Genomic DNA, 16,263 nt, shown 5'->3' on the forward strand with positions numbered 1-16,263 from the left:
ACAGTTTAGTTGAATGTTAATATCCTTATCCAATATACTTCCACAATAAAATTCCTACTCAGTTTTACCCCTACTCAAATGCTTCAACCTTGTTTCTGTCCTGAGGTTAATTGACTATACAAGGCAATATAGTATTATTTTCTGAAAGTATTATTTAAACTTTTTATTGTGAAATATAATTTACATATTCTAAAAATTGCCTAAAATATAAATATACACCTAAATTATTATACTGTGAACACTCATGTATCACTGCTCAGATCAAGAAATAGACAGTTGCTAGTATCCTGGAAGCCCATAGCCTCTTCCCAATTACAACCACCTTTTCCCCTGCAAAAGTAATCACTATCTTGATTTATATGGTAAATACTTTGTACCTTTTCTATATAATTTTACTGCCAAAGTGTGTCCTTAAGACTGTAGTTTAATTTAGCCTGTTTTTGAACATTATATAAATTGAAGTAAACAAGATATCCTTTGTGTCTGGCTTGTCATTTACCTATGTTTTTGCCTATAACAATAGTTTATCCATTTTCATTGCTGTATGCTATTTAATGAATATACCATATGTATCCATTCTGTTGATGGACATTTGAGTTGTTCAGTTTATATTATAAATGCTGTTAACATTCTTGTATATTTTTACACATGTGCACATATTTCTGTTGAGTATATTCCTAGGACAGGAATTGTTGGTTCCTTGAGCATACTCATTTTCAACTTTAGTAAGTAATGCCAAGCTATTTTCCAAAACAGTAATGTTAATTTTACATTCCTTCCAGCAGTGAATAAAATACTGTGGGCACCACATCCTTACCAATACCAATATTTAGTATTGTCAGACTTTAATTTTAGCTGTTCTGGTGGATAAGTTAATTGTGGTTTTAGTTTACATTTACCTGATTATTCATGAGATTAACTTTTCATGTGTTTATGAGACATGCCCATTTAGAGTTCTTGCCTACATTTCTGTGGGTTGTTTGTATTTTTTTGTATTGATTTGTAAGACTTCTTTATATGTTCTGCCTATGACCCCTTTATCGGTCATATGTGTTGCAGTTATCTTCTGCCACTCAGTGGTTTACTTTTTCACTGTCTTAGTGGTGTTTCTTGATGACTAGAAGCTCATTTAATTTAAAGGTTATCAATCTTTTATAGTTGGTGATTTTGTGCCATGTTTACTTTTATTTTTATTTTTTAGAGATGGGATCTCCCTTTGTCACCCAGGCTGGAGTGCAGTGGTGCAATCATAGCTCACTGCTGTCTTGAACTCCTGGGCTCAAGGGTTCTTCCGTGTTTAAGAAGTCTTTCCTACCCAGGGTTACAAAGATATTCTTCTATTTAAAAGTGTTATTGTTTTGCCTTTCACATTTAAGTCTACAGTCCATCTGATTGATTACTGTATATGGTGTGAAGTGGTATATCCAACTTCGTTTCTTTTTTTTATAAGGATACCCAGATTACTAAGCCTAATGTTTTGAAAACTTCATTTTTTTCCCCAGCATTGCTCTGTAGTGCTACTTTTGTCATAAGTCAAGTGCATATATGTTTGGTTTGTTTCTGGGCTGTTTCACTGTGTATTTGTCTATTCTTGCACTAATGCCATACTCTCTTAATTACTATGGCTCTATAATGAGTTTTGATATCTAACAGAGGAAATTCTCCTACTTTCTACTTCAGAAGTGATTTAGATAGTCTCAGCCCTGTGCATTTTCGTATACATTTTAGAATCAGCTTATCAAGTTTCACCAAAACAAAACAAATTATCAATTAATCTTCTGTAAATTTATTTGAGTTTATTGAATCCCTATATTTGTTTTTGTTTGTTCATTTGTTTGTTTCTTTGTTTTGAGATGCAATCTTACTCTGTCACCCAGGCTGGAGTGCAGTGGCTCCATCTCCGCTCACTGCAAGCTCTGCCTCCCGGATTCAAGCGATTCTGCCTCAGCCTCCCAAGTAGCTGGGACTATAGGCACATGCCACCTCGTCTGGCTGATTTTTGTTTTTGTTTTATTGATTTGGAGTCTCACTCCGTCACCCAGGCTGGAGTGCAGTGGTGCAATCTTGGCTCACTGCAACCTCCGCCTCCTGGGTTCAAAAGATTCTCCTGCCTCAGCCTTCCGAGTAGCTGGGATTACAGGTGCCCACCACGACACCCAGCTAACTTTTTGTATGTTTAGTAGAGACGGGGTTTCACCATGTTTGTCAGGCTGGTCTCGAACTCCTGACCTCAGATGATCCGCCCTCCTCAGCCTCCCAAAGTGTTAGGATTACAGGCATGAGCCACCGCGCCCAGCCAGCATTTTTAATTTCCATTGTGATTTCTTCTCTGACTTGTGGGTTATTTAGAAATACGTCTTTCTTCATTATTGGACATGAAATATTTACAGATATATTTTATGAATGATTTCAAGTTTAATTTTATTATGATCAGAGTACATGGTCTGTATGATGTCAGTGTCAATATTTTTGAAATTTGTCAAAACTTCCTTTAAGACTCAATATATAATCCATTTTTATAAATGTTCTCCATGTGTATTTGTATGTTTTTTACATGTGTATTCTCACCTTGTTGGTTGTAGTGTTCTGTATAATTTATATATAGTTTGTGTTAAACTTATTGTTCAAATCCTCTATATTAACTTACATCCTTTTGTCCATTTGTCCTATTAATTACTTAAAGACGTTAAAGCCTTCCCTTAAGATTGTGGATTTGTTTAAATTTTTCCTTATAGTTCTTGTCCGGTTTTGCATTATTATGTATTGTGGGTATGTTATTAGGTATACTTAACTTAGGTATTATTATATATTCATGGTACAGGTATTGAAAGTGATTCTCTTTGTTTTTAGTAATGTTTTGGCTTTAAAGTCTGTTTTTTCTCATATTGCTACAGCAGGTTTTCTTTGGAGAGGAGATGTTAGGGTTAAAGTGATTTATCTTTTTCATCTTTTTACATTTAACCTTTCTTTATGTTTTAGATACAATCGCTTAAGTTTTTTAAAATTCAGTCTATAAATCTTCATCCTGTAACTAGAATATTTATCTCATTTTTAATTAATGTAATTATTGATATATTTAGGTTTAAATCTTTCACCTTATTGTGTGCTTTCTATTTCTTACACATATTTTTAAAATCTCCATATTTACTTTCTTTTGTATTGATTTTTTTTTTTATTATTATACTTTAAGTTCTAGGGTACATGTGCATAACGTGCAGGTTTGTTACATATGTATACTTGTGCCATGTTGGCGTGCTGCACCCATCAACTCGTCAGCACCCATCAACTCGTCATTTACATCAGGTATAACTCCCAATGCAATCCCTCCCCGCTTCCCCATCCCCATATTAGGCCCCGGTGTGTGATGTTCCCCTTCCTGAGTCCAAGTGATCTCATTGTTCAGTTCCCACCTATGAGTGAGAACATGCGGTTTTTGGTTTTCTGTTCTTGCGATACTTTGCTGAGAATGATGGTTTCCAGCTGTATCCATGTCCCTACAAAGGACACAAACTCATCCTTTTTTATGGCTACATAGTATTCCATGGTGTATATGTGCCACATTTTCTTAATCCAGTCTGTCACTGATGGACATTTGGGTTGATTCCAAGTCTTTCCTATTGTGAATAGTGCCACAGTGAACATACGAGTGCATGTGTCTTTATAGCAGCATGATTTATAATCCTTTGGGTATATACCCAGTAATGGGATGGCTGGGGTCATATGGTATTTCTAGTTTTAGATCCTTGAGGAATCACCACACTGTTTTCCATAGTGGTTGAACTAGTTTACAATCCCACCAACAGTGTAAAAGTGTTCCTATTTCTCCACAGCCTCTCCAGCACCTGTTGTTTCCTGACTTTTTAATGATTGCCATTCTAACTGGTGTGAGATGGTATCTCATTGTGGTTTTGATTTGCATTTCTCTGATGGCCAGTGATGATGAGCATTTTTTCGTGTGCCTGTTGGCTGTATGAATGTCTTCTTTTGAGAAATGTCTGTTCATATCCCTTGCCCACTTTTTGATGGGGTTGTTTTTTTCTTGTAAATTTGTTTGAGTTCTTTATAGGTTCTGGATATTAGCCCTTTGTTAGATGAGTAGGTGGCAAAAATGTTCTCCCATTCTGTAGGTTGCCTGTTCACTCTGATGGTAGTTTATTTTGCTGTGCAGAAGCTCTTTAGTTTAATTAGATCCCATTTGTCAATTTTGGCTTTTGTTGCCATTGCTTTTGGTGTTTTAGACATGAAGTCCTTGCCCATGCCTATGTCCTGAATGGTATTACCTAGGTTTTCTTCTAGGGTTTTTATGGTATTAGGTGTAACATTTAAGTCTCTAATCCATCTTGAATTAATTTTTGTATAAGGAGTAAGGAAAGGATCCAGTTTCAGCTTTCTACTTATGGCTAGCCAATTTTCCCAGCACCATTTATTAAATAGGGAATCCTTTCCCCATTTCTTGTTTTTCTCAGGTTTGTCAAAGATCAGATGGCTGTATATGTGTGGTATTATTTCTGAGGACTCTGTTCTTTTCCATTGGTCTATATCTCTGTTTTGGTACCAGTACCATGCTGTTTTGGTTACTGTAGCCTTGTAGTGTAGTTTGAAGTCAGGTAGCATGATGTCTCCAGCTTTGTTCTTTTGACTTAAGATTGTCTTGGCAATGCGGGCTCTTTTTTGGTTCCACATGAACTTTAAAGCAGTTTTTTCCAATTCTGTGAAGAAAGTCATTGGTAGCTTGATGGGGATGGCATTGAATCTATAAATTACCTTGGGCAGTATGGCCATTTTCACGATATTGATTCTTCCTATCCATGAGCATGGTATGTTCTTCCATTTGTTTTTGTCCTCTTATTTCACTGAGCAGTGGTTTGTAGTTCTCCTTGAAGAGGTCCTTTACATCCCTTGTAAGTTAGATTCCTATGTATTTTATTCACTTTGAAGTAATTGTGAATGGAAGTTCATTCGTGATTTGGCTCTCTGTTTGTCTATTACTGGTATATAAGAATGCTTGTGATTTTTGCACATTAATTATGTATCCTGAGACTTTGCTGAAGTTGCTTATCAGCTTAAGGAGATTTTGGGCTGAGACAGTGGGGTTTTCTAAATATACAATCATGTCATCTGCAAAGAGGGACAATTTGACTTCTTCTTTTCCTAACTGAATACCCTTTATTTCTTTCTCTTGCCTGATTGCCCTAGCCAGAACTTCCAACACTATGTTGAATAGGAGTGGTGAGAGAGGGCATCCCTGTCTTGTGCCAGTTTTCAAAGGGAATGCTTCCAGTTTTTTCCCATTCAGTATGATATTGGCTGTGGGTTTGTCATAAATAGCCCTTATTATTTTGAGATACGTTCCATCAATATCGAATTTATTGAGAGTTTTTAGCATGAAGGGCTGTTGAATTTTGTCAAAGGCCTTTTCTGCATCTATGGAGATAATCATGTGGTTTTTGTCTTTGGTTCTGTTTATGTGCTGGATTATGTTTATTGATTTGCATATGTTGAACCAGCCTTGCATCCCAGGGATGAAGCCCACTTGATCATGGTGGATAAGCTTTTTGATGTGCTGCTGGATTGGGTTTGCCAGTATTTTATTGAGGATTTTTGCATCGATATTCATCAGGGATATTGGTCTAAAATTCTCTTTTTTTGTTGTGTCTCTGCCAGGCTTTGGTATCAGGATGATGTTGGCCTCATAAAATGAGGTAGGGAGGATTCCCTCTTTTTCTATTGATTGGAATAGTTTCAGAAGGAATGGTACCAGCTCCTCCTTGTACTTCTGGTAGAATTCAGCTGTGAATCCATCTGGTCTTGGACTTTTTTTGGTTGGTAGGCTATTTAGTATTGCCTCAATTTCAGAGCCTGCTATTGGTCTATTCAGGGATTCAACTTCTTCCTGGTTTAGTGTTGGGAGAGTGTAAGTGTCCAGGAAATTATCCATTTCTTCTAGATTTTCTAGTTTATTTGCGTAGAGGTGTTTATAGTATTCTCTGATGGTAGTTTGTATTTCTGTGGGATCGGTGGTGACATCCCCTTTATCCTTTTTTATTGCGTCTATTTGATTCTTCTCTCTTTTCTTCTTTATTAGTCTTGCTATTGGTCTATCAATTTTGTTGATCTTTTCAAAAAACCAACTCCTGGATTCATTGATTTTTTGGAGGATTTTTTGTGTCTGTATCTCCTTCAGTTCTGCTCTGATCTTAGTTATTTCTTGCCTTCCACTAGCTTTTGAATGTGTTTGCTCTTGCTCCTCTAGTTCTCTTAATTGTGATGTTAGAGTGTTAATTTTAGATCTTTCCAGCTTTCTCTTGTGGGCATTTAGTGCTATAAATTTCCCTCTACACATTGCTTTAAATGTGTCCCAGATATTCTGGTATGTTGTATCTTTGTTCTCATTGGTTTCAAAGAACATCTTGATTTCTGCCTTCATTTCGTTATGTACCCAGTAGTCATTCAGGAGCAGGTTGTTCAGTTTCCATGTAGTTGTGCAGTTTTGATTGTTTCTTAGTCATGAGTTCTAGTTTGATTGCACTGTGGTCTGAGAGACAGTGTCTTATAATTTCTGTTCTTGTACATTTGCTGAGGAGTGCTTTACTTCCAATTATGTGGTCAATTTTGGAATAAGTGCGATATGGTGCTGAGAGGAATGTATATTCTGTTGATTTGGGGTGGAGAGTTCTGTAGATGTCTATTAGTTCCGCTTGGTGCAGCGATGAGTTCAATTCCTGGATATCCTTGTTAAGTTTCTGTCTCGTTGATCTGTCTAATGTTGACAGTGGGGTGTTGAAGTCTCCCATTATTATTGTATGGGAGTCTAAGTCTCTTTATCAGTCTCTAAGGACTTGCTTTATGAATCTGGGTGCTGCTGTATTGGGTGCATATATATTTAGGATAGCTAGCTCTTCCTGTTGAATTGATCCCTTTACCATTATGTAATGGCCTTCTTTGTGTCTTTTGATCTTTGATGGTTTAAAGTCTGTTTTATCAGAGACTAGGATTGCAACCCCTGCTTTTTTTTGTTCTCCATTTGCTTGGTAGATCTTCCTCCATCCCTTAATTTTGAGCCTATGTGTGTCTCTGCATGTGAGATGGGTCTCCTGAATATAGCAAACTGATGGGTCTTGACTCTTTATCCAATTTGCCAGTCTTTTGATTGGACCATTTAGTCCATTTAGATTTAAGGTTAATATTGTTATGTGTGAACTTGATCCTGCCATTATGATATTAACTGGTTATTTTGCTCGTTAGTTGATGCAGTTTCTTCCTAGCATCGATGGTCTTTACATTTTGGCATGTTTTTGCAATGGCTGGTACCAGTTGTTCCTTTCCATATTTAGTGCTTCCTTCAGGGTCTCTTGTAAGGCAGGCCTGGTGGTGACAAAATCTCTAAGCATTTGCTTATCTGTAAAGGATTTTATTTCTCCTTCACTTATGAAACTTAGTTTGGCTGGATATGAAATTCTGGGTTGAAAATTCTTTTCTTTGAGAATGTTGAATATTGGCCCCCATCTCTTCTGGCTTGTAAAGTTTCTGCCGAGAGATCCGCTCTTAATCTGAGGGGCTTCCCTTTGTGGGTAACCCGACCTTTCTCTCTGGCTGCCCTTAACAGTTTTTCCTTCATTTCAGCTTTGGTGAATCTGACAATTATGTGTCTTGGAGTTGCACTTCTCGAGGAGTATCTTTGTGGTGGTGTTCTCTGTATTTCCTGAATTTGAATGTTGGCCTGCCTTACTAGGTTGGGGAAGTTCTCCTGGATGATATCCTGAAGAGTGTTTTCCAACTTGGTTCCATTTTACCCCCTCAGTTTCAGGAACCCCAATCAGACATAGATTTGGTCTTTTCACATAATCCCATACTTCTTGAAGGCTTTGTTCATTTCTTTTTCCTCTTTTTTCTTTAGACTTCTCTTCTCACTTCATTTCATTCATTTGATCCTCTATCGCTGATACTCTTTCTTCCAGTTGATCGAGTCGGTTACTGAAGCTTGTGCATTTGTCACGTATTTGTCGTGTCATGGTTTTTATGTCTGTCAGTTCGTTTATGGCCTTCTCTGCATTGATTATTCTAGTTATGCATTCTTCCATTCTTTTTCCAAGATTTTTAGTTTCTTTGTGCTGGGTACATAGTTCCTCCTTTAGCTCTGAGAAGTTTGAGCGACTGAAGCCTTCTTCTCTCAACTCGTCAAAGTCTTTCTCCATCCAGCTTTGATCCATTGCTGGTGATGAGCTGCGTTCCTTTGGAGGGGGAGATGCGCTCTTATTTTTTGAATTTCCAGCTTTTTTGCCCTGCCTTTTCCCCATCTTTGTGGTTTTATCTGCCTTTGGTCTTTGATGATGGTGACGTACTGATGGGGTTTTGGTGTGGGTGTCCTTCCTGTTTGTTAGTTTTCCTTCCAACAGTCAGGACCCTCAGCTGTAGGTCTGTTGGAGATTGCTTGAGGTCCATTCCAGACCCTGTTTGCCTGGGTATCAGCAGCAGAGGCTGCAGAAGATAGAATATTGCTGAACAGCGCGTGTACCTGTCTGATTCTTGCTTTGGAAGCTTCGTGTCAGGGGTGTACCCCACTGTGTGAGGTGTGGGGTGTCGGTCTGCCCCTAGTGGGGGATGTCTCCCAGTTAGGCTACTCAGGGGTCAGGGACCCACTTGAGCAGGCAGTCTGTCCGTTCTCAGATCTCAGCCTCCGTGTTGGGAGATCCACCACTCTCTTCAAAGCTGTCAGACAGGGTCGTTTGCGTCTGCAGAGGTTTCTGCTGCTGTTTTTTTTGTTTAGCTGTGCCCTGTCCCCAGAGGGGGACTCTACAGAGACAGGCAGGCCTCCTTGAGCTGCTGTGGGCTCCACCCAGTTGGAGCTTCCCAGTGGCTTTGTTTACCTACTTAAGCCTTAGCAATGGCGAGCGCGCAGCCTCGCTGCTGCCTTGCCGTTAGTTCGCAGACTGCTGTGCTAGCAATGAGGGAGGCTCTGCGGGCATGGGACCCTCTCGGCCAGGTGTGGGATATAATCTCCTGGTGTGCCGTTTGCTAAGACCCTTGGTAAAGCACAGTATTGGGGTGGGAGTTACCTGATTTTCCAGGTGTTGTGTGTCTCAGTTCCCCTGGCTAGGATAAGGGATTCCTCTCCCCTTTGTGCTTCCCAGGTGAGGCGATGCCTCGCCCTGCTTCAGCTCTCGTTGGTCGGGCTGCAGCAGCTGACCAGCACTGATTATCCGGCACTCCCTAGTGAGATGAACCCAGTACCTCAGTTGAAAATGCAGAAATCGCCCATCTTCTGTGTCACTGGTGCTGGGAGCTGGAGACTGGAGCTGTTCCTATTTGGCCATCTTGCCCTGCCCCGATCTTTTTTTTTAGTTTATCTAATTTTTTCCTTTCTAGTTTAGGAACTACATTTGAGCCTTCTGCATGGATTTCACCAACCATGGAACAAAAATATATTTAAAAAGAAATGGATAGTTGCGTCTGTACTGACTCTTTTCCTTGTCACTGTTCCCTATGAAAGTACTGTATAACAACTATTTATATAGTATTTACATTGTATTAGGTATTATAAGTAACCTAGAGATAAAGTATACAGGAGGATATTCATAGATTATATGCAAATATGACACCATTTTATATAAGGGTTTGAACATCTATGGATTTTTGGTATTCACAGGGAGTCCTTGAACCAGTCCTCCATGGAGACCTAAGAATAAATGTATATACTTTTGCTGGAAATTACAACGTACATATTTGACTTAGAAGTACAGATAATTTCAGTTCCTTAGACTATTTTAGTTCCATGTATGCCCTACAACTCAAGTGCTATTTTTATATAAATATTTCTAAACCCCACAGACATTATTATTGTTGTTTTAGTAGAGTTACTGGTCATCTAGATTTACCCACTTTTTAGCTTATTTTCATTCCTGTTCATTTCTTTTTGCATTTCCAACTTTGTATCTGGGATTAATGGTTATTTTTGAAGGTCACCATTTAATATTTCTCTTACTGAAGGCAAATTCTCTCAGCTTTTGTTTGTCTAAAAATATTTCTATTTTACCTGTGGTCTTGAAAGTTATTTTTGCAGCATATATAACTTTAGGTTGATAGTAATTTACTTTCTATACTTTGAATATATTGTTCCATTGCCTTTAGGCTTTTGTTATTGCTGTTGAGAAGTCATTATAATCTTACTGTTTCTTTGCAAGATACTTTTGTCTGTAGCGCTTTTAAACATCTTTTCTCCTTTTTCTCTCTTCTGGCTAGGTGTATTTTTCCTTTTATTTATTCTTCTCAGGATTTGTTGACCTTGAATTGTGGATGGATGTTTTTCTTCAATGTTTTGAAAATTCTCAGTCATTATCTATTCAAATTCATTTTCTGTCTTCTTCTGGAATTCTAAGTAAATGTATACTGTACCCTTTTCTTTTCTTTTTTTTTTTTTTTTTTTTTTTTGAGACGGAGTCTCGCTCTGTTGCCCAGGCTGGAGTGCAATGGCGCAATCTCGGCTCACTGCAAGCTCCGCCTCCCGGGTTCACGCCATTCTCCTGCCTCAGCCTCCTGAGTAGCTGGGACTACAGGCGCCCGCCACCGCGCCCGGCTACTTTTTTGTATTTTTAGAGATGGGGTTTCACCGTGGTCTCGATGTCCTGACCTTGTGATCCACCCGCCTCGGCCTCCCAAAGTGCTGGGATTACAGGCGTGAGCCACCGCGGTACCCTTTTCTAACTATGTCTTCTGTATTTCTTAACTTTTCTTCCCTATTTTTCACTTTCCTTGTTTCTATTTTACATAGTTTTACATAGATACTTTTTACATAGTTTCTTCAGATCTGTTTTCCAGTTTATATCTTTCTTGAACTGGGCCTAATATGAAGCTAAACTCATTTATTACATTCTTTTGAACACTATTTTAAAATTATAGAATATTCATTAAAAAACCTGTATGTTGCTTTTTATAGTTTCCAGTGGTCTGCTAAATTTTCAAGCTTTATTTTTATGCCTTTGAACAACATAACTGTAGTTTTATAGACTACATTTGCCCATTCCCACATTACATGTCCTTTTGGATGTTTCTGTTCCTTGTTTTGCTGTTTCTTCCTCACGCTGCATATGTCCTCATGTGCTTGATAATCTTTGATTGATTGGTGGACATTTTATTTGAAACATTATTTATAGAAATTATTTGAAGCTAGGGATGATGTTATCTTCCTTCAGATATTTTCATTTGCTCTCCTAAGCCCCTGGGGGCACTAACTTTCCTAGATTATTTTTATCCAGTTTTAGAGCTTAAGGTTTTTTATGAGCTACTGGAGACTGGAGGCCAGTCTGCAGTTCTTGCAAGGGCTGTTTTATTTTAGGATTACCTGTGTTCTTAGGATGGAGCTCTGACAATCCCAGCCAAAAGTACCAGAGTCCTTATACTTAGCAGGTCCTGGCATGGAAATTTAAATCCAAGCTTTGTGAGCTTGTACTGTGGTATGCAAATACTCCCAAAGCAAATGTGGCCCTGAGTTCAGGACTCATCTCTCTAGATTTCTGTCTTTGCCCAACTGTTGTCCTATAGTTACTTACTATCTTGTTTACTTTCTGATACTTTTCAAGTTTTTTTTTTCCTTTTCGTTTGTTTTGTGATTTGATTTTTGTTCAACTTTTTAAGTAGCCATTAGTGGGAAGGTTAGTCTGAATCACCTAGTCTGCTGTTTTTAGAAGCAGAAACACCTAACTTTATGTTCTTCACATATGGTTTTACCATCCTGTTCCCTCTATTTGATTTTAGAGAGATTCCCTGGTTGCCCTATCCAATGTAGTAGCTCCTAACTACGTATGACTGTTGAGCACTTAAAGTATAGCCAGTTTGAACTGAGATGTGCTGTGAATGTAAAATATTACCAGATTTCTAAGACTTACTACAAATAAAACAGTTTAAAATATTTCGTTAATAATTTTTATAATTGCATATTAAAATAGTATTTTAGCTATGTTAGGTTAAATAAAAATATTATTAAAATTAATTTCCCTTGTTTCTTTTTACTTTTTAAATGTAATTTTTGAAATTTTTAAATTACATATGTGGCTTGTGTGTGTGGTTTGCATTATATTTGTGTTGGATGGTGTTTGCTATGTAATAAAGTAGTTAAGAACATAAGATCTGTGGCCTGGATTTGATTCCTGCCTATACTATTTACTAGCAGTGTAATCCTGGGCTACTTGTTGAGCTTCTTGCTTTAATTTTCTCTTCTGTAAAATGAGAATAATAGTAATACCCATTTCAAAGATATATTGTGAGGGGAAGATAACAGATGTAAAGCAGTCAGCACAATGGATAACTTTAAGTGTTGATAAAAATTTAGCCATTATTTATGTTTTTGTTATTATTGTTTATGTTATTATAGTATCAGATTTTATACTTCAGTGGGTTTTTTCTTTCTCTCCCTCAAAACTCATAGTAATAGAGTTCTCAGCTGGCTACTGTAATTTGACTGGGGACAGACAAATGGTACAAATTATATAAGAGAGGAAGATGTCACAAACAAATGCTCATTACGTTTGACTGTAGAAAATTTTTAACACTCCTCCAAGATAATATTACCTGAAATATTTCTGTAGACTGGCAGCTATATAACCAAGCTTTATAATTATGGTCCAGAAAGGAGTCACACAGCCAGAAAATGGTGGTGTGTTGCAAACAGTATTGTTCTGGGACTTGAGGCCTGGGCTGTAGTCCTAATTCAGTGAGATGACATGCAGGACTGGCAGCATGTGGAGAAATAGACACTCTGTTTATCTAGACTCCAGTTTCCTTATTGTAAAATTGTGAGATTGGATTAGATGCTCACCTATGCCGTTGTATAATTTTAACATATTAATACCTACATTTCACATATTTTGAATCTACAGTTTAATTATCCTTAGGTTTTTGAGCTCATATTAGAATGGTAAGATACTGAAGATAAGGTTACAGGAAGTATAGAGTTATGGTAAGATAGAGGTGCAGTTTTTTCACCCAGAAAAGTCTTACAAGATGTTTTAGGTTGTAACTAAACTATTTTTTTTTTCTAGAATTGACTTTAATTTTACTACAGTAAAATGGAAACTTTAGATTGTATGATATTAAGATACTATATAGATAGGCATTATGATTTTAGTTTAGTGGAAAGATTGCTGGCCCTATAGGAATACCTGGGTTTTTAACCCCAGTGTTGCCACTAGATAACCAAGTAAATCCTAAACAGATTTTTTTTGTTTTGCTTTTTCTATATGTAATAATTTGGACTATAGTAATATAACACCTCACTCAGAGTATGCACTTGAAAAATTAATTAACATGTACTGGTCTGTCTACTGTATAGGATTTGCATTAATATTGTGAAAACACTTTAGGGGAAAATAATTTAAAATATATGAATAGACATATAACTTTTTTGAAACATCTTACTTTGATTATTTTTGCAAATTTGTCCCATTTAATCTTAAAGGGATAGTTTCTTTGTTTTCAAAGTATAGACCATTGAGAAAGAGGGAAAGCTCCCTGGTATATTTTATGAAGCTAGCACAACCTTAAACCTGTTAAAGCAAGTTTAAACCTAGTAAAGATAGTATAAATACACAAACTGTGTACATGCACACATGTGTATACACACACACACACACACCCCTATGTGCTAAAGTTTCAGATAAAATACTAGCAAATGAATTCAGCATTGTATTTAAAAATTATGTATATAGACTAGAAAGGATTTATCCCAGGAATATAAAGATGAGTCTACACTACAAAATCTATACATAATTCATTATAGCAACATATTAGAGGAAAATTTATGACTAAGCCAGTAGGTATTTCTCAAAAAGAAGGAAAATCATTTGATAAAAAAAATCTAACAACTTCATTCATGGGGCAGTGCAGAGTAAAGCAACAGTGAGATGACATGCAGGACTGGCAGCATGTGGAGAAATAGGCAATCATACTTTGATGCTAGTGTGAAGTGTTACTGCTTTTTGGGAAAAAAACAATAGCTTCTGAAATAAAAATGCACATTATCATTTGAATATTCCTGTTTCTGAGAGTCTTTCCTACACAAAATAACATTAATATTAGTATATACTAGAATAATATATACTAATATAGTAAATTAGGACTTTTATGCAAGGGTATTTGTTTCATAGTTTGTAGTAACTAAAAATTGGAAACAACACGAATGACTGTTGATCACCGAAGGAGTGATTGAGTAAATTCTTCTGTACTTACACTGTGGAATATAGCGTAACCATTGAGCAGGAGGGATGGTATTGTTGAGTATGGAATGACAAATTATAGATTTCTGTGTATAATGTAATCCACTTTTTTAATAAAAAGGGAGAAGCCTTATATATGTTAAATGTGTGCATGAACCGTGAGAAATGTGTGGGAGGATTGGGTTAAGAGGGGGTGGGATAGGTGAAGTGAGAAAATCATTTTTATTTCATATGCTTCTGTAGTGTTTGATTTATTGTGAAGAGCATTTATCTTTGTATAACCACATTTAATGAAGGAAAAATGCTAAATAAATTCAAAGTATGAGCATGTGGTTTCTAAAGATGCTGGATTTGGCCAGCCAGAGACATAGAAAATGTAAAAGTATTATGCTACACCTTCTATTTTGGAGATATTTGTAATAATTTCCATCCACAACTATTATAACATTACTTCTGAAAAGAAAGATATTTTATACTAAGAAATGGTGGCATTAATGATTTTTTCTTTTATAGCAACTCCGATCCAATATCCGAGAAATTGAGAAACTTTGTTTGAAAGTCCGAAAGGATGACCTAGTACTTCTGAAGAGAATGATAGATCCTGTTAAAGAAGAAGCATCAGCAGCAACAGCAGAATTTCTCCAACTCCATTTGGAATCTGTAGAAGAACTTAAGAAGCAATTTAATGATGAAGAAATTTTGCTACAGCCTCCTTTGACCAGATCCATGACTGTTGGTGGTAACGTATTGTACTAAATCTTATTCTCAATCACAGTAATGCAGTTAATTAAAGCTCACCTCCTTGAGTAGATACTGAATTACCTATAGGTCTTCAAGGATCATTCGCTATCCCAATATGCTAAATGCTTGGACCCTGATCAGTGTTCCCGGAAATGTGTACCCTGGATATTTTGCAGAATAAAAAACTTGAGGTTATGTTTATGGAGTGGATTTCAGGGCAAGTACCCATTTGTCTATTTATTGAAGAGAAATTTAAATATATTTCCTAAGGGATAATGTCATTCTTGTGTGCAGAGTACTCTTCACTCCTTTCCAGGTGCAGGGGTGACCTCTTCAGGCATGCCTTTTTTTCTTAAGCATTCTGATTTTCAGAGGGGATGTTAGATCTATCTTTCAGCCAAGTTCTCTGAATAACTGACAACATTAAGTAATCTACAATGGGAGTCAAGCCATCATCTTCTGTGAAGTGATACTCTAAGAAACAGCCCTGTGAAATTTGTCATTACATCTCTTCTAAGGATGTGATTGATAATTGCCGATCACATTATAATGTCTTTAACTCTGAAAATATTCTTGGCTTAATACATAGTAGTACTTCAAAGTAGTTGGTCTCTTTTTTGTCTTTTGGGTATTCAGTGGAATAACTGATAAGGTTTTCTTACTTAAATTGTTTACTAGAAAGCTTAGAGCCAAAATTTTTAGCCACCAAAACTCAAATTTTTAAACCTATCCTAGCTTTGTTTTATAATTACTGCCCTTGTTTTCCTTTTTGTTTTAGTGTTTCTCTTTTATTTGTAACTTGTCTCATCTTGTTATATTTTATAAATTATTCTAAGCTACCTTTAATCTTTGTGGAAAAGGTGGAGTATAAGTCAGTTACAAATTAGAAGAGAATCTTAGAGATGTTACACCTGCCCATTTTTTGTTTTTTTATTTACTTAGGGCACTCCTGCATCACTATCTCCAAAGCCAGATTATTTTTTAATTTTATATTTTCAGTGCTAATGATTCAGTAATTTATAGAGAGATTAAAAAAAAAAAAAACTTTGGAAGGAACATTTAGGCCACTAGTCAGAGTTTCTGGGTAATCTTCCTTTTGTCGTAGCCTTAGTACCTAGCACAATGCTTGACATATAATGGACCATTCAGAAATATTTTATAAACATAAATACATAAATATCTTTTTAGAGATAATTTTGTAATTTCACATGTGCTGTAATCACCTCACTCAGAGGATAACCAGTACCGTAAATGTTTTTGAGAGAAGGAGATGCTAGCAGTCAGTCCTTGCTTGAAAAGTATTTGGAAAGAATGC

At 36.7% G+C, this 16,263-nt stretch overlaps 1 protein-coding gene across 1 annotated transcript in view; it reads left to right on the forward strand.

Moving 5' to 3' along the window:
* STX17 (syntaxin 17) overlaps nt 1-16,263 on the forward strand; it is a 71,773-nt gene that overhangs the window by 34,527 nt on the left and 20,983 nt on the right. The window contains exon 4 of the mRNA XM_007968594.3: nt 14,721-14,946. Within this exon, the coding sequence (XP_007966785.1) occupies nt 14,721-14,946 (226 nt within the window). The remainder of the gene's footprint in view (nt 1-14,720; nt 14,947-16,263) is intronic.

Source organism: Chlorocebus sabaeus, chromosome 12 (assembly GCF_047675955.1).
Source record: "Chlorocebus sabaeus isolate Y175 chromosome 12, mChlSab1.0.hap1, whole genome shotgun sequence".
Classification (NCBI taxonomy): domain Eukaryota; kingdom Metazoa; phylum Chordata; class Mammalia; order Primates; family Cercopithecidae; genus Chlorocebus; species Chlorocebus sabaeus.